At 63.2% G+C, this 19,246-nt stretch overlaps 1 protein-coding gene across 9 annotated transcripts in view; it reads left to right on the forward strand.

Moving 5' to 3' along the window:
* The window catches only part of RIPOR1 (RHO family interacting cell polarization regulator 1), a 23,172-nt gene extending 4,996 nt beyond the window's left edge, over nt 1-18,176 (forward strand). For 2 of the 9 annotated variants that reach the window (XM_021408003.1, XM_021407995.1), the window contains exons 2-22: nt 6,585-6,711; nt 8,612-8,764; nt 8,923-9,001; nt 9,238-9,261; nt 9,496-9,549; nt 9,776-9,928; nt 10,011-10,074; nt 10,149-10,192; nt 10,549-10,674; nt 10,926-11,074; nt 11,296-11,425; nt 12,284-13,096; nt 13,680-13,819; nt 13,950-14,124; nt 14,398-14,533; nt 14,609-14,770; nt 14,850-15,008; nt 15,303-15,499; nt 15,582-15,665; nt 16,076-16,166; nt 17,221-18,176. In XM_021408003.1, coding sequence (XP_021263678.1) covers nt 6,611-6,711; nt 8,612-8,764; nt 8,923-9,001; nt 9,238-9,261; nt 9,496-9,549; nt 9,776-9,928; nt 10,011-10,074; nt 10,149-10,192; nt 10,549-10,674; nt 10,926-11,074; nt 11,296-11,425; nt 12,284-13,096; nt 13,680-13,819; nt 13,950-14,124; nt 14,398-14,533; nt 14,609-14,770; nt 14,850-15,008; nt 15,303-15,499; nt 15,582-15,665; nt 16,076-16,166; nt 17,221-17,318 — 3,132 coding nt within the window. In that variant the 5' untranslated portion in view covers nt 6,585-6,610 and the 3' untranslated portion in view covers nt 17,319-18,176. Of the gene's footprint in view, nt 1-2,010; nt 2,671-2,693; nt 4,722-5,971; nt 6,470-6,581; nt 6,712-6,853; nt 7,014-8,611; nt 8,765-8,922; nt 9,002-9,237; nt 9,262-9,495; nt 9,550-9,775; nt 9,929-10,010; nt 10,075-10,148; nt 10,193-10,548; nt 10,675-10,925; nt 11,075-11,295; nt 11,426-12,283; nt 13,097-13,679; nt 13,820-13,949; nt 14,125-14,397; nt 14,534-14,608; nt 14,771-14,849; nt 15,009-15,302; nt 15,500-15,581; nt 15,666-16,075; nt 16,167-17,220 lie in introns of those variants that run through there. The other 7 variants (XM_021407998.1, XM_021408000.1, XM_021407999.1 and 4 more) reach the window with 7 other exon arrangements.

Below are 19,246 nucleotides of genomic sequence, written 5' to 3' on the forward strand. Positions count from 1 at the left end.
TGAGGCGGCCTCCTCCCTGGCTGCCACCTCGGGGACGCGGAGACCCCGGTGACAGCGGAGCTCGGGCGGAGGGGCTGAGATCCCGTCCTGCCCCGTGGGGACGGGAGGTGACGGCCATGTCTGGGGGCTGCCGCCTCGTCCTCCTCCTCGCTGCGGAGGGAGGAATGCACGGAGGAATTAATGAGACAGATCTGGCTTTGTTGCCGGCCCCATCCTCCTATCTCCCGGCCCTGCCAAGAAATCCTTTGGGAAGCCGAGCGCCGTTAACCCCTTCCCCGCTGCGCCGTGGGGCTCCGCTGCGTCCTGGCCCTGATCTGGATCCATTCGTGGCACTCCCAAGCGGAGCGGGCGCTTTCACCCCTCGTCCCGGCCGCGGTGAGCGGAGCAGAGCTCCGCCGTGTCCCCGTGTGGGGCCGGGAGCCTGGGGCAGCGGGGCCGGGGGGTGACGCGTGGCTCCTGGCTCCTTTTGGGGCGTCCAGAGGGGGCTGGGAGCCCCCCAGAGACCCTCACATAGATAGGGTGGAGGCTGTGACGGCGCTGCCGTGCCCCGCGGTGGCTGTGGGTCTGCGGGGACGGTGTTTGGGGCCGCGTCGCTGCTGCGGGGCTGCGGGGCCTCCGCTTTGCGGGGCTGTAGGGCCGCTCCCACCGCCCGGCCCCGGGCCCTGCGCTCAGGGCTATTTATAGGGCCGCCGCTTATATCTGTGCTATTTCTGCCCCGCGTGGGGACGGCGCGAGGAAGTGACGAGAGGGCTCCGGCCCAACCCAACGGGGCCGACTTTGTCACCTGCACTGTCACCTCCTGCCCCCTCCCAGGTGCCCCCTGTGCCCGCCTCTTTGGCTGGCATGGGCTGCTGCCCCAGCCCCTCGCCCTGCAGGGCCTGCCTTGGGGGGAGGGCCTGAAATAGCTCCTTGATCACCTTTATCTAATTGGCGCCGCTGCCACCGGAGGGGGCAGGTGGCCTTGGAGATGATGGCCTCAGAGGTGGCCAGCACGGCACCGGGGAGTGGTCCTGGGGACGGCAGCGTGGGGATGTCTCCGGTGCTCAGTGCCTCTGGGACGGGGGATCCCCGGGACATTTGTCCTGTCCCCAGCTTCTCCCAGTCTATCCCCACTGGGATGCACTGGTTGGGCTGCGGGAGGCTCAGACCCAGCAGAGAAGCAGACGATGGGGACACCACATATATGGGATGGGGACACCACCTAGATGGGAAGGGACACCACCTAGATGGGATGGGACACCACCTAGATGGGATGGGACACCACCTAGATGGGACGCCATACCCACGTCCTTCAGAGCCTTTTGGCGGCCTCCCATTGCGCAGTGCCCTCGCTGCCCACCACCAGGCAGCTCTCGTTAAGCTTTAATGAGGACAAACGAGCTGGCATGGGCCACGGCTGCAGGCGCGCTGCCTGGGCGTGTGCCGGGCACCAGCTCGGGGCGGCTGCCAGCGGGATGTCAGCATCGCAGCGCCAGCACCGGGAGCTCCATGGTTCCATCAGGATGAAGAAGGGCGATGTCACCGTGCCGGGCAGCTGGCTCTGCTCCCTGCCGGTGTCACCGGGGCGGGGGGTGACACGGCACTCCTGCTGCCAGCTCCCTGTCGTGGCGCAGCGAGCACCGAGATGTTGTGCCCAGGTTGGTGCTGGGGGGGATGCTGCCCGGTGCCACCTCCCTGTGGTGTAACGGGGTGGCAGGGTGCACCGATGGCATCTCGGGGCTGTAGCACCCCTCCAAGGCTCTGCCCTGGTGCTTTTCGTCCTGAACCTTGCCTGACCTCCCTCTAAAAGCAGCAGCAAACAGGAAGGGAGCCGGGAGGGAGGTGTCTCTTCCTGCAGCGCTGACGGCAGCCTTTCCCAGCCGGGATGGGGCCGTGCTGCTTCAGCCTCCTCCTTGGGAGCCATGGCTGTGGCCAGACAAAGGGCAGGACCCGCATGGGGACACGGGGCCCTGAAGTTGACATCTGTGCTGCAGATGGGCCACGGGGTCCCACGGCTCTGCAGGGACAGGGACGTGGGTTCATGCTGCCCTTGTCAGCTGGGAATTGCTCTGCAAAGGGCTTTTCCCTGTCCTTGTACCTCGTCCTGCCCCTCGGGATGTGGAAACACGTGGACTACCCTCACGCCCTGCTGGTTTTAACACCAAATTCCTATGGGGCGTGAGGAACCCGGCGTTGTTCCAGGTGTCACCGCCGTGCCCTTGGGTTCCCACGTGGGAATGGCACCCAGCAGCCTGCCAGCACCCTACAGGGAGCCACGGCTGAGGGTGGCATCTCCACAGCACGGGCTGGGAAACTCAGGGCTGGGAAATCCTCTGTGCTCGCTGTGGGATGCCCACAGCAAACCCTGGGCAGGGTTCAAAACTAAAATAAAATAAAATAAAGCCCTCCAGAAGAGAGCAGCAGCGACGTGAGCTCCGGCCGGTTGTGCCGTGCTTATCAAAGGGGCCCCTTCCCTGCACAGGGGACGGACAGATGGACGGACGGACGGACGGATGTCCTCCCTTCCCCGGCCCTTGAGGCACGCGGTGGGGCAGTGCCGTCAGCCCGTGGGCAGGGGAAGCGTGGGAGGGGACAGCCAGCACCGAGCCCTCCCCAGCGGTCCCGCAGCATGAGAGTCCGCTGGGCCCCATCGCTCCCCGCTGCGCCCCGCCATGAACGGCAAGCAGAGAGGTACCGAGCCTGGCGGGGATCCCAGAGCCATAAAGTCACCATAGGGAGGCTCCCCGACACTGAAACATGGCCAGAGCAGGGCGAGGGGGACGTGGTTTGGGGCTTGGGTTGTGGGGTTGTGGGGGTGCTCTGTTCCCCATAGCAGAGTCTCCTTGGTGAGCTCGGCGGTGCGGCGCTGGAGATGTGCGTGCCCCCACTGCTTGGCAGGTGTTGTTAATCTGGGGAACCCGAGGTGGGGAGGTGGGGGATAAGGGAACCCTGAGGGTTGCGGGGCGATGCGGTTGGTCTTTTGGGGGTATTTTTGGGGTGAGGGATTTCAACCTCTTTGCTCCGGGGGAGGAGAGCCAGGAGCACTGGGGAGGGAGTCTGTCACCCGAGGGGTGGCTGTCACTATGGCACTATGGCATTGCAGCAAAAGAGTGATGCTGTGATGGGTATTTGGGGCTCTAGGGTTGGCCAGCTGCCCACCCTGCGCAGAACAGGGGAGCCCCGGCAAAATTTGGGGCTGAGCTGCCTGGGAATGAGCATCCTGGGGGAGAAGATGGCATTTGGGACCTTTGTGAGGTTCTGCCAACCCCACCAGGACCCAGAGGCGTTGGGGAAGCGGGTGCCACATCCCTACCCAGGGGTACAGAGGGGAGCTACGGCCCCTCCGCACCCAAAGGGACGGGGATCCCAGTGGGTGTCCCCGCTCTGGGGCCCTGTCCTCCTCCAGGGGACCCATCCCGCTGGGTGCGGCATCTCCACGGCCACATCCCAGGAGATGCCCTAGAAAACAGGTCGTGCTCGAACGTCTCTTTGAGGCGGCCTCCTCCCTGGCTGCCACCTCGGGGCTGGCATCCCCGCTCCGAGATCCACCGGGTGCCCCGGGACGGGCTGCGAGGTGCTCCATCCCTGTCCCCCCCCCCCGTGTCGAGCCCAGCCCTGCCCTTCCTCGGGGACGCTCCGAGGGGTAAATAAGCGCTTCCTCCAATTCTTCCCATTCAGAGCTCCTTCCCTTTCCTGCCTCCCTCCCGCTTCGGTGCAAGGAGCCGGTCCCAGAGCCGCGAGGGCGGGCACCGGCACCACGGGTGCCATCGCCCAGCGTGGGGTCCCGGCACCCAGCACGGGGTCCGCAGCTCCATGACCCCAAGCACGAATGGCTTTGGCTTCTCCCCAGCTGGAGAGCTGCAACGTTCACAGATCCTGACTCGTCCCACTCTGAACCCCAGTCCCCAGCTCATGGTGGGTCGGGGGCTGGCGGGGAAGGGGCCGTAATGCGGAGGAGGTCAGGGGAGAGGCGGCTCCCAGGCCCTCCGCTGATCCCCGGATGCCTCCATCTCTGAACCGGGGCAGGAAGGAGGACTGAACACGGCCAAGCGCTGTCCCAGGCCGGAAGGGGGCTGGCGGGGGGCCGGGGCGTGCAGCGGGGACGCAGCTGTGCAAACAAGGACGCAGCGGCTCGGGCGGAGGGAACGGTGCCAAGCGCCTGCGTTTGCAGGCTCCAAAGGTTCTCCCTTGTGGTTAACGAGGGCGAGCTTGCCCAAGGGTGCCCCGTGGTGCGGGGGGGAGCCAGGTGCACCCCGTTCTGCTGGGGGGTACCGAAGGGTGTTGCTTGGCTGACATTGGGTGCGATGAGTCCGGACGCAACAGCCGGGTCGGGGGCTCGCAAGGAGCCGGTTTGGGTTCTTGGGGCGTCTCAGCCTCCCGCTGTGTTGATAAACCCCAAAGAGCGACCTGAGGCTGCTGTCTGAGTGTCAGGAACAGAAACCAGCCGGGACCAACCCAGCCGGTCGGACTGCCCCCTCCATGCGCCGGAGGAAGCTGCTAGCAGCATTCCTGGGATCGGAATCATCTGCGGAGCACCGGGCACGGGGACACGAGCGGCGACCGGGTCGGAGAGCCCAGGGGAGGGCTGCGGTGTCCCCACCGCACTGCCCGCAGCAGCTGGACGGAGCGATGGGGATGGACGGACAGAAGGACAGGCTGTAGGACTGGGAGAGCGGCGGGTGCTCCACGATCAAAGGGCGGTGAGGCGCAAAGCTTCGTCAGAAGGCGGCTTCATTAGCACTGTAATTAGGGGCAGGGGCTGTGGCTCTGTGGGGCTGTGGGACCGGACCTTTGGGGCAGGGACACGAGGCTGCGTGGGGACCTGCGGGACTGTGGGAATGCCACCCACAAGGAGCAGGAGGGATGTGCCATGGGCTCGGTGGGCGGCAGGGACACAGACATGTGGGGGACCCACTGGTGCCGGCTGCCCCATGGCGAGGGGCTCCAGAGCCCTGCGGGTGAGGAGCTGTGGCCACTATGCCTTCCGAGCATGCCCCATGCTCAGCGCCGCGGCGTACCAGGTACTCCTTATCTCGGTAATGTCAGGAATGCACCACGCTGGGGCTTCTCTTCCACCAGCAGAGCGTGCCAGGAGCAGACCCCGCTGCCACCCAGCGCCCAGCTCAGTGCCCGTGTGTGCCAGGCTCGAGCATCCCAAGCGGTCCTGCGGTCAGTGAGCAGGATGGGGTTCATGGGGCATCCCACTCCTCCACAAGCCCCTGGCCGTGGGGCTGGGGACATGGCGACATGAGGTTGGAGCTGATAACTGGGGTATTGTGGTGCTTTGGGATGGGATGAAGCCACGGTCCCCAGGATGGAGCACAGGGATACGGAGCTGGCCATGCCGTGCCGCCACTCCTGGCAGTGCTCATGGTCCTGATGCTGGAGGTCAGGAGCATGTCCCAGTGTGAGGGACCCACTGAGGGATTTGGGGGCACGCTGAGCATCACTCCATCCTGGCACTGCTCCCTGGTGACAACCTCAGCATTCTTCACCTGTGCGCTCCCCGCTGCTCAGTGCCCCTCCTGGAATGCCCCCCTTGCCCTTAGGCTGCCATATGGGGTTGGAAGGGATGGGCTCCATGCGTGCCGAGCGCTGTTGTGGGGCTGCTCGGTGCTTTCTCCCTAGATCAGCCCACCCGTGCCACGGGCCCCGCTCGCTCAGTGGGGAGCAGATTAAACCGCCCTGCAGAGGGTAATCTGCCCAGGCCCTGCAGGGATTACAGCTCCTCCTAATGAGCTTAATTGGGACAGCGTTGTCCTGGTGACTGGAGGGACCAAGGCAACGCCGAGACCCACGGAGCCGCTTGGCTCAAACCGAGCACCAAGAGCGGGACGTGGACCTGCTGCATCCCGGCCCCACTTGCACGGAGCCATCGGGGGTGGCAGCTGCTGGCCCCTGGTGGCCTTGGTGCGGTGTCCCCTGGAGCCGGGGACGCGGGGCTCAGCGCAGTGCCGCGGAGGCTGGGGCATGGCTTTGTGTTGGCTGGGCAGGTGCGTGCTGCGTGGGGACGGTTGGGATGGGCTCGGGGCTCTGTCGCGCCCTGGGGACCCCACCCCAGGGTTGGTTGCACCGGGAGGAGCCACAGACCCAGCGGTGGCTGGAGATGGTGGCGATGCTCTCCAGGTGGCAGCTGGGTCAGGGCTTTGGCACTCTGGGATCGGCTCTACCTTGCCCGGGACACGTGGATGCCGTTGCCATGAGGACAGGCAGCATTTTCAGCGCTCGTGTGGTGGCCGCGGGGACTTCTCGGGGGACCGGGAATAGCTCTGCCTTTCCCTTCCTGACACGGAGTGCCCGGCAAAGGCCGGGGACTTTCCAAAGTGCGTTGTTGTCTGCGGGTTTCCGTCCTGCTCACAGGGCTGGGCAGCAGGGTCCGGCCCCGCGCCATTCCTGTGCCTGCAGCGGGTGGCAGGGGGACAGCGGGACACGTGCGGGGACAAGCGGGGCTCCGGGGGCTTTGCCATGGCCACATCCTGGAGGAACCGCGGTGGGCGTCGGGCTTCAGTCTCTTCCCGTGGGCCATGAGGGGACGTACCCTGGGGCTGCTCGATGGCAGTCCCATACCTTGCTGGTGGTGACCCCGCCGTCTGTTGTCCCCGCAGGGAGGCCCTCCAGGTCGCACTCAACAATGTCGCTGTCCTCGCGGCCGCAGCGCCGAGTCCTCGTCGCCAAGATCAATAGGAGCCAGTCGTTCGCCGGGGTGAACTCGACAGCAGAGCGGCCCTTCAGGTAGGAGATGGGTGCTGGTGCTGCGGGGCACGGTGGGGGCTGGGCGCGGTGGTACTACCCAAGGTGCTGTCCCTTCTCCCTATGGGGACATTGGTGGTACCCAGAGATCTGGCTGCTGAGCCCATCCCGTGTCACCTCCCAGGGCAGGCACAGCAGGGTGATCCTGAGGAAGCCCCTCAGGGCTGCCCTGTGACCGTCCCAGCATGTTTTATGGCTGTGGTGGAGGATCCAGTGTGGTTTTGAAGCTTTGTGTCTCGTCCCCTCGACGTCCCATGGCTGCGAGTTCCTCCCTCGGTGCTGGTGTGAGTCAGGGCTTCCTCTGGGCTGTCCTAAACCTGGTGCTGGAAGGTTTTTTTGGCTGCCCATGAGCTCTGCTGTGAGGAGCGGTGAGCAGCCGGTCCTTGCTCATCCTCTCCGCTGCTGGCGACTTGGTGGCACCCATCACATCCTCCCTCCTCCTGTGCCAAACTTACGTCAAGGAGAACCACCCTGCGCCTTCCTCTGCTCCTTTCCCAGCTCCTCGGGTGGTTCTTGACACGCGGACATGGTTTGGACTGTGCCATTTTAATGCTTTGGATCCCTTTTCGGTGCTCCTTACCTCCCAGCACAGCCAGCACCTCCCAGCAAGGAGTGGTTGGGGAAGTGGTGGCACCAGCGAGCCGCGCTCCGGCAGCACCTCCAGGTGGGCACCTCCATGTGCCCACATAGAGCTTCCCCGCACCTGGGAGCAGCTCCCCAGCCCCACTCAGCTCTTCCTTGCGGTGCCCAGAGCCTTGGCAGATGAGGAGGGGGAAGGGGTGGATGTGCAAAACAAGCACTCGCCCATCACGTTGGCTTGGGTGGAGGCCAGGACGTTTGCTTTCCCGTACCGATGCTTCGGGGAAGTCTTCTGGCCGCCCTCCGAGGAGTCACGTAGGATGGGAGGTCCAGGCCAGGACTAGTGGCGTGGCCACGTTAGAGGGCAGAAGGGAAGGGCTGTTCTGCCTGGGGCATTGCTGGCGGGGCCGAGCTGTGCCCGCACTGCACAAGGCAGGAGGGGCAGCGCTGGGGTGTGTGGTGTTCTTGGGTCATGGAGGTATCTCTGTGCTATCCGTGCTCTGCATTGCTGTGCCAATGAGAGGGTGACAGGCACGTCCCCACACTGCTCCTGTGCTGACACCTGGGATTCCTCGCTGTCCTTGGGGATGCACGATGGCCACCTAAGGCAGTGGGAGTGGAGCAGAGCATGGTCACCCTCTGGAGAATGTTTGGGGTTGGAGATGCCCCCGTGGTCACTCCAGGAGAGCAGCTTGGCTCTGACGAGTGCAAGTTTGCCTGTGCTCCTCCTAAAATGAGCTGAGGATCCCGTAGAGGCATCCCCACAGCCAGCATCTCTGAGCCCTCTGAGATGGGGTTGACTGCCTGCTCTTCTCCAGCATGAGCTTAGCGGGTTTGCCTTGTCATAGAATCATAAATCATAGAATGCTTGAGGTTGGAGGGGACCTCAAAGCCCATCCAGTTTCAGCCCCCCACCCTGGCTGGGTGTCCCCCACCAGCTCAGGCTGCCCAGGGCCCCATCCATGGCCTTGGGCACCTCCAGGGATGGGGCACTCACAACTTCTCTGGGCAGCCTTTCCTCCATGTCCACGTTGGGGCAGCCACATGTTTTCCACCCAGGGACACAGGCACGTGGGGCAGGCAGCATTTCCTGGCCCTGAAGTCGTGCATGGCCTCGTCCCACCCGGCCCCGCTGGCCGGTTTGACTGGGTGCCGGGGAGCTGTGGGAGAGGCAGGCAGGTCGGGACGGAGCTCCTGGGACCTGGCCTCCTTTCTGGAGCTCCTTGTTGTGAGATGAGCACCCGGGAGGACCCCAGTGCCTTGGGCTCACCCTGGCTGTGCCGGCTTCACCCGCTTCTCTCAGCAGGAACCTCTCACCCTTCACGCCCACTGTCTCCCGCAAGACTGGCTCCAGGGTCAGTAGGATGTTCTCAATGTCCCACAAATCCCCACCACCCAAGGTGCCTCAGCCCAGCCGCCTGGATGAGGTGTACGAAGCACTCAAGAAGGGCCTGACGTAAGTGCTGGGGCTGCTAGGGGGGTGGGATCGGGGAGACCCCATGGGTGTCCGTGGGGACCCTTTGGTAGGTTGGCATGGACTGGAGACATGGGAGCGTGGGGCTGGGTGGTGTGGGCTGAGGTCCCAGTCTGAGCCCGCGGTGCTGCTGTCCCCAGGGCCTACCTGGAGGTCCACCAGCTGGAACTGGAGAAGCTCAGCACCCAGATCCGTGAGTCCAAGAGGAATTCGCGCCTGGTGAGTGGTGCTGGGAGGCGTCTGCAGGGCGCGGTGCTTTGTGCAGATGCTCGGGGTTCTGATCACGGCTGGGGCAGCTCACAATCCAGCTGTGCCCTATGGAGACATCGGGGCACAGTTTGTGGTGTCGGGCTGCACGGGGTCCTGTCCTCCTGCCATGCTACGGGTGGTGGGTGCTCCCTGGGTGGGCAGAGCTGGCTTTGTGCTGCATCTTATCCCTCTCCTCTCTCCTCCAGGGCTTTCTCTACGATCTGGATAAGGTAAGCGGGAGCAGTGTCCCATCTCCTTGCCTCTCCACATTCCCTTACACCTACCTTCCCCCTTGTGGGCAGGGTTGGGGTTCTGCACATAGGGTGGCAGAGGACAAAGCAGGCGGTGGCTTGTAGCCTGCTTCTTGGGACACGTCCTGTCCTGCAGCAGAAGCGTGGGGCAGGGTCGTATCCTGACCCGCAGCCCCTCTCGGGGAGCCTCTCACACCATCTCTGCTTTTCCAGCAAGTGAAGTCAATCGAGCGCTTCCTGCGTCGCCTGGAGTTTCATGCTAGCAAGGTAGGAGCTGGGGATCGGGTACTCCCGTCAGTTTCTGGCCTCTATGTGACACCAGGATAGCGGTGCTCCTCCCCACCTGGCTCCCAGGCTCGCCTTAGTCATGCTCTGGTGGTGCCAAGCCAAACCTGCAGTGCTCTGAGCGCTGGGAGACCACCTCGAGAAGCCGCTATCCATGCTTGCTGCACGTGGCCCTGCCCCTCACCGCGCCCCTGGCCTGTCCTTGCAGATCGACGAGCTGTACGAAGCCTACTGCATCCAGCGGCGGCTCCGCGATGGGGCCCACAACATGGTCAAAGCCTACAGCACGGGCTCGCCGGGCAGCCGAGAGGCACGCGAGAGCCTGGCTGAGGCCAGCAAAGGCTACAAGGAGTACACAGAGGTGAGGCAGCCGGCGCTAGGTGGGCTGGGAGGTGTTGACCCTACGGGCCGTGAGTGATGGATGCTCTGTCCCTTGCCCCTAGAACATGTGCCTGCTGGAGAGCGAGCTGGAGAGCCAGCTGGGAGAGTTCCACGTCCGGATGAAAGGTAACTCATCCCGTCCCAGCCCTGGAGCAGCACTAGCCTGCTGTGTCCTAACACCTCTCTGCCTTCTCTTGCAGGGCTGGCAGGTTTCGCCCGGCTCTGTGCTGGTGACCAGTATGAGGTTGGTGGAGTCGTGGGTGTATGGATGGGGATCTGTTCTCCTCCCTTGTGCGGTCCATGTTCAGCCTGAGGGACACGGGTGGGCCTTGTCGTTGGGTGCGGGTGTCATGCAGGAATGTATGCTGGGGACCTGTGGTGGGTGGCCCTGGGTTACAGGGAACCCCCAGCCACATGAATCATAGAATTGTAGAATGGTTTGAGTTGGAAGGGACCTTAAAGGCCGTCTGCTCCCACTGCCTGCAATGAGCATGGACACCCACAGCTCCATCAGTACTCACAGCCCCGTGCAGCCCGACCTTGGCTGTCTGACCACCACCTCTCTGGGCAGCCCGTCCCATGCCTCTGCTCTTCCCCCAGATCTTCATGAAGTACGGGCGGCAGCGCTGGAAGCTGCGGGGACGCATCGAGGTGAACAGCAAGCAGGTGTGGGACAGCGAGGAGATGGTTTTCTTGCCTCTCATCACCGAGTTCCTCTCCATCAAGGTAGGGAGCCCTGCAGTCAGAGTAGGAGGGGGGCAGGGAAGCTTTGGGCCAGTAGGCTCTTTCCTGGCAGGAGCTGTGTTAGGGCAACAACGATGGTGGCTGTGCTGGGGACACACAAGGCAGTGAGGGAGCTGGACCTCACTCAAACCCACTCCTCTCTGGGAAAGAGGATACTGTCCCATGGTGATGGCATCCTGGCAGCACCCTGACTGATGGTGGCTTTGTCTCATCATCTCCTCCTCCTTCCCCAGGTGACGGAGTTAAAGAGCCTGGCCAACCACGTGGTGGTGGGCAACGTGTCCTGTGAGACCAAGGACCTCTTTGCAGCTCTCCCCCAGGTAGTGGCTGTGGATATCAACGACTTGGGTACCCTCAAACTCAGCCTGGAGGTGACCTGGAAGTGAGTATCTCAGCAGGAGTTGCCAGTAGAGCGTGTCAGGAATGGGGACCAGCAGCTGGCCTGTCTGAGCTTTCACCCATCCCAAAATCGGCCTTCAGTTCTGAAAAGCCAGAAATGGACTGAAGAGCACCTTGGAGTGCTGTCCAACACCCTCCAGCTCGCTGCAGTGTTGGGACCTCCTGGCTTAGATGCTTCCCTCACCTTCCTGCTCTCCTCTGCAGCCCCTTCGACAAGGACGACCAGCCCTCGGCAGCCAGCACGGTCAACAAGGCCTCCACGGTGAACAAGCGCTTCTCCACCTATAACCAGAGCCCACCCGACACGCCGTCCCTGCGGGAGCAGGCTTTCTACGTAAGTATGGGGCTGAGCAACCATGGTTGGGTTGGAGTGCCCACGGTGGGGTTTGCTTTGTTGAGTTGAGCGTGCCAGGAGAAGTTCCAATGGGTGGCACAGCTCCATCCATCCGGCCAAGGCTCCCGGCGCTGGCTCTCCTGCCCTCACAGCTCCTCTTCTCTCTGCCCAAGAGCCCAGTGCGGGCAGCCGACAAGCACGGTTGGTCCTTGTTGGACATCTTTCGGGAGACACTCCTCGAGAAGCTGTCTCGGAGCTGCTCTTGCGGCGACGTCTCCTCGGTCGAGCTTGGGAGATGGCCGCAGCCGGGCCGCGTAAGTGCGATGGCTGGAGCCGGCCTGTAGCGTAGCCCAGTGGCGTGGCCGTCCTGCCGTAGCGTAGCTGCTCGACTCCTGCTCACCAGCGAGTAGAAGACCTGGCCTTGTCCCTACGCTGGTGGCTGTGCCGTGCTGTGGCACCGGTGTGATGGCCAACGCGGTGCTAACGTGGCGGGGTGCTGCCGTGACTCATTGGTGTGGTGCTGGTGTGGCATTGGTAGAGTGATGGGGTGATGCTGGTGTGACATCGGGATGGCAACGGTGTGACTGGGGTGACACTGATGTCACACCAGTGTGGCACGTTGACATGATGTTGGTGTGACATTGATGTGACTCTGGTGCTGCCCTCTGCAGACTGGTGGCGGGGCTGTCGCTCTCTCACCGCTGTGGCCCCCCATCTCGCCGTGCTGATAGAGCCACTGGCACCACGGCTGGGTCCCCCCAGCTGGATGGAGCAGCAGTGCACCAAGCAGAGCCCATTCCTGCCCCAGAGGTCACAGCAGCTTCGGTGCCTCCTGACATGTCGTTGTCCCCTCCCCAGAACATGCTGCGGCGTCAAGAGGAGCTGGAGAACGGCACCGCTTGGTCCATCTCCTCTGAGTCGTCAGATGACTCCTCCAGCCCCCAGCTGTCCAGCAGCACTCGCCACGCCGCCCACAAGCCCATCGTGCAGCCCGAGGTGCAGGCCTCGGCCCCCGCCATCGAGATCTCCTTCTCACAGCAGCAGGAGGAGACTGGGGCTGGCGGTGGCATCCCCAGCGGGACAGATCTGCCCGGGCCCCCAGAGGAGCAGAACAGCTGCAAGAAGGATGCGGTGGCCAACGGGCACGTGCCCTACACCCGGACTCTCAGCCACATCAGCGAAGCCAGCGTGGACGTGAGCATGGAGGCCAAGGCCATGGAGAGCCCTTGGGAACCCTCTCCCAGCCTGGAGGAACACGATGCGGGCAAGATGGACGATGACTCCCTCCCTGGTGCCTCGAATTCGGTGCCAGCGGCCTGGGCAGGGCAGGACAGTGGCCCCGAGGCCAAACCACGTGCCATGGTGGCATGGGCTGAAACATGTGAGGTGGAGGCTGAGCCGGCGGCGAGCCCAGCACCAGCGCAGGACGTTTGTGGAAGCGAGGCCCCCACGCCGGACGTGCTGTTGGCACCGGCCCCCACACAGGAGGGGCCTGCCCCAGCCCCACACCTGGCCACCAGCCCCCCAGTGGCCCCACGGGTGAAGGCCGTGGACTCGGGGTTGGAGGAGGCCATCAGCCTCCTGGCCTCGGCCCTGGATGACTATCGGGGACAGTTCCCAGAGCTGCAGCCCCTGGAACGGGAGCTCAAACACCTGGAGGAGATCCTGCTGGTGAGGGGGCCGAGAGGGAGTCCACAGCAGAGACCAGTGACAAGAGAGATGGATCTGCCGAGGGCACAAGGGTGGTGGGGCCATCCCTGATGGCACTGCCTGGATATGAGGGGGGTGGGGTCAACCCTGGTGGCAGTGACTAGTGACAAGACTGGTGTGGCCACCCCACCAGGGTGGTGGGGCCATCCCCGATGGTACTGCCCACAGGGCAAGGGTGGTGTGGCCATCTGTGATAGCAGTGACCAGGGATGGGGGTGGTGGGGTCATCCCTGATGGCAGTGACCAGTGACAAAAGTGGTGGGACCATCCCCTGTGGCAGTGATGAGGGTGCTGGGGCCATCCCTGATGGCACTGCTCAAGGGACAAGGTTGGTGGGACCATCCCTGATGGCAGTGACCAAGGATGAGGGTGCTGGGGACATCTTGATGGTACCGCCCAGAATACAAGGGTGGTGGGCCCATCCCTGTTGGCACCATTCAGTGACAACAGTGTTGGGGCCATCCCTGATGACATTGCTCAGGGATGAAGGTAGTGAGGCCCCTTTGAGTGGCTTGCCAAGACCTGACCATTCCTTCCTCTGCAGCGCAAGCAGGGTGTGTTCCTCAGCCGGGCCTCCAGCATCAGCCTCACGGTGGAGCATGCTCTGGAGAGCTTCAGCTTCCTCAACACCTCCGACATGGAGGACTCGGAGGGCTCTGAGGAAGAGGCTCTCCAGGATGAGAGGTGTGCGGAGCGGGGTCTCATGGAACAGGCACTGGGCAGCTGGGATGAGGGCGCTGAGCTCTGGAGGGGAAGGAAGGGCCGGATTCAGGTTCCCTGTGCTGATCCGGCTCGGTCTCTCGTTGGTTTGCAGGAGGGCCAGCAGAGCGCGGCGTGGAAGCAGAGCTCCCAGCACTGGTGAGGTGGGAGCAGATGACACTGGAACGTGCAGCGGCTCCGAGGGCAGCGCTGACCCCATGAGCACGGGCAATGAGTTCCTGGATAAGGCCCTGGTGCTTCACCTCCACAACTGCAACCACCTGCTGCTGGTGAGAGTGGGGACTGGGACATGATGGTGGGACACGTCGTGGGTTGGCCATGGCTCCTCTCAGGGAGTGAGACATAGTGGTGGGACGCATCTTGGGGTTGGCCATGGCTCCTCTCAGGGAGTGAGGCACAGTGGTGGGACACATCTTGGGGTTGGCCATGGCTCCCCACAGTTTCTGGCCCCCATAAACCCCTCTGAGATGCCTTGCTGTGGCTGTGCTGGGGTCTGGGCGCTGCGCTGTCCCTAAGGTCCCCGGCATACCCGTGCCTTACAGAGCCTGGGCACCTTTGGGCCACTGCGGTGCCGGGAGATGTTCGCCCTGGACAGGCTGCTGCGGGAGGCGCAGGTGCTGGAGATCGTGTGCCAACTGATGGAGGAGCGGTCGGAAGCAGCAGGCTCTGCTGCCGGAGGTAAGGGCGGCGAGAGGCTGCGCAGGAGGGATGTGCCAGCTGGAGGAGGAGGCTTGACACCGCCTGTCCCCACAGTGGTGCAGTTCTCAACGCGGAAAGAAGGGGTGCTGCCCCTTTGGGACCGCTGCGTGGAGCTGCCCAACGTCTACACCTGCCCCGTGGAGCGGTTCCTGCAGGTGCTCAGTGCCCAGTACGCAGCGCCCATCAGCGAGCGGCACCCGGGACTGGCTGATGCGGGTGAGCCTGTGGGTGTGCAGGAAGGGAATCTCCGACCCTGCGAGGTGCTGCACGCCCTGACCCCATTATTTTCCTGCAGTATGTGTGAAGCTGGTGGAAGAAGTGCTGAACCGGAGGCTGCCACGGCGGCCCGGCGGCACCCAGGGCGAGCAGGTCACCATCTTCCAGTACTGGAGCCACTTTGAGTCCCTCGGAGCCCTGGTGCTCGACACCTATGTGATGGAGCTGGCGGAGGAAGGTGGGTGCCCTTCTGCCGTGCCTCGAGGCGCCCAGCCCTGAGCTGGAGGCTGTAGGGTGTGCAGCATCGTGGGGCATCACCCAAAGGCTCACCCACCCTGACCCACTGCTGGTGCTCAGCCCCTTCCTACACTCCCATCCTGGGCACCCTTTGGACCTCGCTTTCGGCAGGTCTCCAGCTCAGGTGCCCCAGCAGCGGGGCTGTTCCCCCAGCACCCCGTGTGGGATCCCCCTGCCCGACGTGGGCGCAGGCCCAGCTCCCTGCAATGCTCAGCTCACCGGGCTGTCCCCGCAGTGCTGCTGGCGCAGAACCTCAACTCGGACGACCAGGACGTGGTGCTGCGGGCACTGAAGCGTGTGCCCGAGGGCCGCCTGAAGAAGGAAGGGCTGAAGGCGCTCAGCTTGCTGCTCGTAGAAGGCAACAGCAAGGTGGTGAGCGCCGTGTCGGCACAGCTCCGCAGCCTGGCAGAAAACCCTCGCTTCCGCCAACGGGTAAAGCCATGGGCAGGAGGGGAGGAGGTGGGCTCTGGGTCACTGCTTGGAGTGGTGGCACTCAGCCCTCGCTCTGCCCCAGGCCCTCGTGTGCTTCCTGGGCCAGCTGGAGGATGAGGAGGTGCAGACGCGCGTGGCCGGGTGCGCGGCGCTGGGCTGCCTCAAGGTGAGATGGGTGCACGAAGGAGCCCACGGGGCATTTGCTTCCAGGCTGAGCTGCCTGTGGGGTGGATGGAGAGGAATCGATGCTGCCTGCTGCTGTGTCTGTGCAGCCTCCAGCTCCCCAAATGTGCTGGGGCGGAGTAGGAAGGGAAAGGGGACACAGGCAAGGGACTTTTGGGGTTGGAACTGGATGATCTTGAAGATCCCTTCCAACCCAAGCCATTCTGTGCTTCTATGATTCTATGACTCTTCTGCCCAGGGCTGGTCTGAAGGAGGTTGAGCTCCAGTGGGGCCTTGGGGGTCTGCCCTGCCTGCTACCTACCACAGGGCTGCGGGAACCTTGCTGCCTTACCCTGCGGGCCGCGTCCACGTGGCTGGCACCGACCACACTCAGCCCTCTCCCCTCTCCTGCAGGCCAAGGAGAGCATCGAGCAGCTGATTTACCTGTGCCAAACCGACAAGGAGCCTGTGCGGGAGGCAGCCAAGCAGAGCCTGATGCTGTGCGGTGAGTGTCCTGCATCCCCCCTGCCCACGGCTCCTGCAGGGGCGTCACCCCACATCACACTGCCCAAGGGAGAAAGGGACCGGGGCTGGCCCCTGCCTGCCCCATGCTCCAGCTCGTGGTGGCCAAACTCTGCGGGGTGAGAGCGCTGGTGGGCAGCGAGGAGTCCTGCGGCCACAGCCCTAAGCGTGGTTGTTATTTATTATTTGCTAGATGGCACTGAGAGAACCATCTGAGTGGGTTTCTAGGCCTCCAGGTCGCGGCAGCTGCTGCACAGGTTGGGACATGTGAGCCGTCCTCGCCCCGCAGCCCCCGCTCCTGCCGCTTTGCTCACGAATGTCTCCGTCTTAGAGCCTGTCACAGCCATGTCACCTTTTGGAGTCTGTGTGTCTTGGTTGTTCGTAGCCCCGCGGCACCGCCGGCGCACATAGGTGCCACGTGTCCTGTGTCCCATGCCACCAGCCCTGCTGGGGACGGCTGCTGCGTGCAGATCTGTGTGCGGGGCTGCCGGGTGCAGAGCGCTCATTCAGCTCTCAGCATGGACGTGTGCATCCCTGTGTGTACGCGGGGGTGTCGGGAAGCGCTCGGGGTCCCCGTGTGGCTGCATGCGGACGTGCACAGCTGGCTGGGATGCTGCACCCGGCACAGCCCCCAGCCTGGCCCGCTTACCCCAGCTCCTGGACTGGGAGCTCCGCGGGCTTTTAGAGATGGGATCTGTCCAAGGGTGTGCTAAGGAGAACACAAGAATCACGGAATCATTAAGGTTAGAAAAAAACTCTCGGATCCCTAAGTCCAACCCCACCCCACCCCCACCGTGCCCGCTGACCGTACCTCCCAGTGCCACAGCTCCGTGGTTCTCAAACGCATCCAGGGCTGGGCACTCCCCCGCCTCCCCAGGCGGCTGTGCCAGCGCATTACCAAGAGCTCTGCACCACGCTGGTTCAGCTCTGCCAGGCATCAGCCACATTTTCACCGCAAGGCCAGGGAAGGCGGATAGGGATGGGCAGGGAACAGAGCTTCTGCCCTTCGCTTCACTGACCGTGGCACATGCTTGCAGGGGAAGACGGCAAATCAGCGCACCGACGCCTGGAGGAGACCCTGGACAGCCTCCCGCGGATCTTTGCACCAGCCAGCATGGCCAGCACAGCTTTCTGAGACGCCGCACAGAGCCACCCGCCCGCCATCCCTCGAGGGCAAAGGCTCCGCTGGGCCGCACACGGGCTCGCACGGACCGGGCCCAGCCGACGGCCCCGCTCACAGCAGCACCGCAGCATCACCCCGCCGGCCGCACACTGCCTTACGGAGCACCGCTTCCCCCGCCCCGCGCAGCGGCCACGCGGGGTGCCACGCACGCACCCCCGGGCGAGGAGGGGCTCGCTGCACACCCCACCCTTGGAATGCTATTGAAAACACACAGGGAAGCCCACCCTTCGTGCTACAGCTGCTGGGATCGGAGCGGCAGGGAGACGCAGCGGGTTCCTCGGCCTCGTGGCCTCCTGTCGCTCAGGGGCACGTGCCCTACCCTGGAAGGACCCGCGCTTCGGAAGCGATGCTGTTTCTTTCCAGAAGTCGCCTGGGCTGGGAGGGAACCGCTGCCCTTCGGAAGTCCCCCAGGACTTCAATAAAACGAGATATGAGATATTAATATATTCTGCTGGCCTTTCTTCTTTCCAGCTCCGCATGCTCCTGTCCCTCCCCGGCGGTGGCTGCAGGGAGGCACGGCCCCAGCCCACGGCCCTTCCCCTCCCAGCTGTGGAGGGCAGGGGCAGGAGGAGCGACAGAGGGACAGACAAGAGGGACAGACGGACACTGCCACCTTCTCCCTTTCGTTGTCGTTCGTTTTATTTTATTTTTTATTTACAGATGTTTTTTTGGTTTTTTTTTTTTTGCAGAAAAAAAAAAAAGCGCAACAAATTCTTTTCTATAATGTCTCTATAAATCTATATATAATGTAATTACAGAGGACGACTAATTTTGATTTTAAAGCAGAAATAAAAAGCAAACCTTTCGTGAGCGTCGGTGTCGCTGCGTGGGTGTTGTCTGGCCCCAATGCCAGGGGGCAGGGAGCTGTGGGCTGCAGATGGGTCCCATGGGGCTACTGCAACCTGTGCCCACTGCCATGGCGCGGAGCTGCCCTGCCTGCAGGGATGCTGTCACAGGGGTGATGTGAGCACTGCTTCCAGCGTTGCCTTTGCAAACGCGTGTTATTTCAGCTGTCTGGCCGGACCGACCAAGTTGGATGTTTCTCAGGTGAGGATCAACCTTCTGGTTTTACCGACAGCACGGCTAGCGAGCAGCGGAAGGAGTTTTCACTTTCCCTGAGCTCTGCATGAGTTACCAAGATGCTGGGAAACCTTGGCTGCGGGGCATGGGAAGCCTCACCAAGGTGCCAAGCTGCGGGGGCAGAGCTGGGTCACAGCACAGCCGTGCCCAGCACAGGGAAGACCCAGCCTGCCCAGAGAAGGGAGGCAATGGCTGGAAGTCAGGATGCTTCCCTGGAGCAGTGTTGCTGTTCCCAGGACAGCCTTGTTTTCTACTCTGCTTTGTGCCTGTACCCCCGGTGATGGAGCCAGAGTCAGTGTTTGCCCGGCTGAAATGGGTTTTAAAACCCATCCACAACGTGGATTTGGGCACCTCTTCACCTTCCTCCTGATGGTTGGACCGCGTGTGTCTCATCACAGTGATACCAAGCCACAACGGATCAAGGAATAGTGGAATTGAGCTGGGAAGGGACCTCTGAGCATGGGCTTCCATTCCCCCCTGTTCAACGTAGAGTTAGCTCAAGCAGGCTGCTCTGGACCACATCATGTCGGGTTTTGACTGTGTCCAAGGATGGAGACGCCAGAACATCTCTGTGCCACCTGTTCCAGTATTCAATCTCCCTCACAGAAAAAGCATTTCTGTAGTTTAAATGGAATTCCTGGATTTCATTATCAATTTGGCTCTCTTTCTATCACTGGGCACCTCAGACTCTGTGTTCTTATCCTGCTGGAAATGCCCGTGCCTGCCTGCTCTGCCCCTGCAGGGGACCCAGATGTCCCAGGGAGTTCAGGCTCTTGGGTTGCTCTGCTGTGGTAGGGGGC

This window comes from Numida meleagris, chromosome 10 (assembly GCF_002078875.1).
Source record: "Numida meleagris isolate 19003 breed g44 Domestic line chromosome 10, NumMel1.0, whole genome shotgun sequence".
NCBI lineage: Eukaryota > Metazoa > Chordata > Aves > Galliformes > Numididae > Numida > Numida meleagris.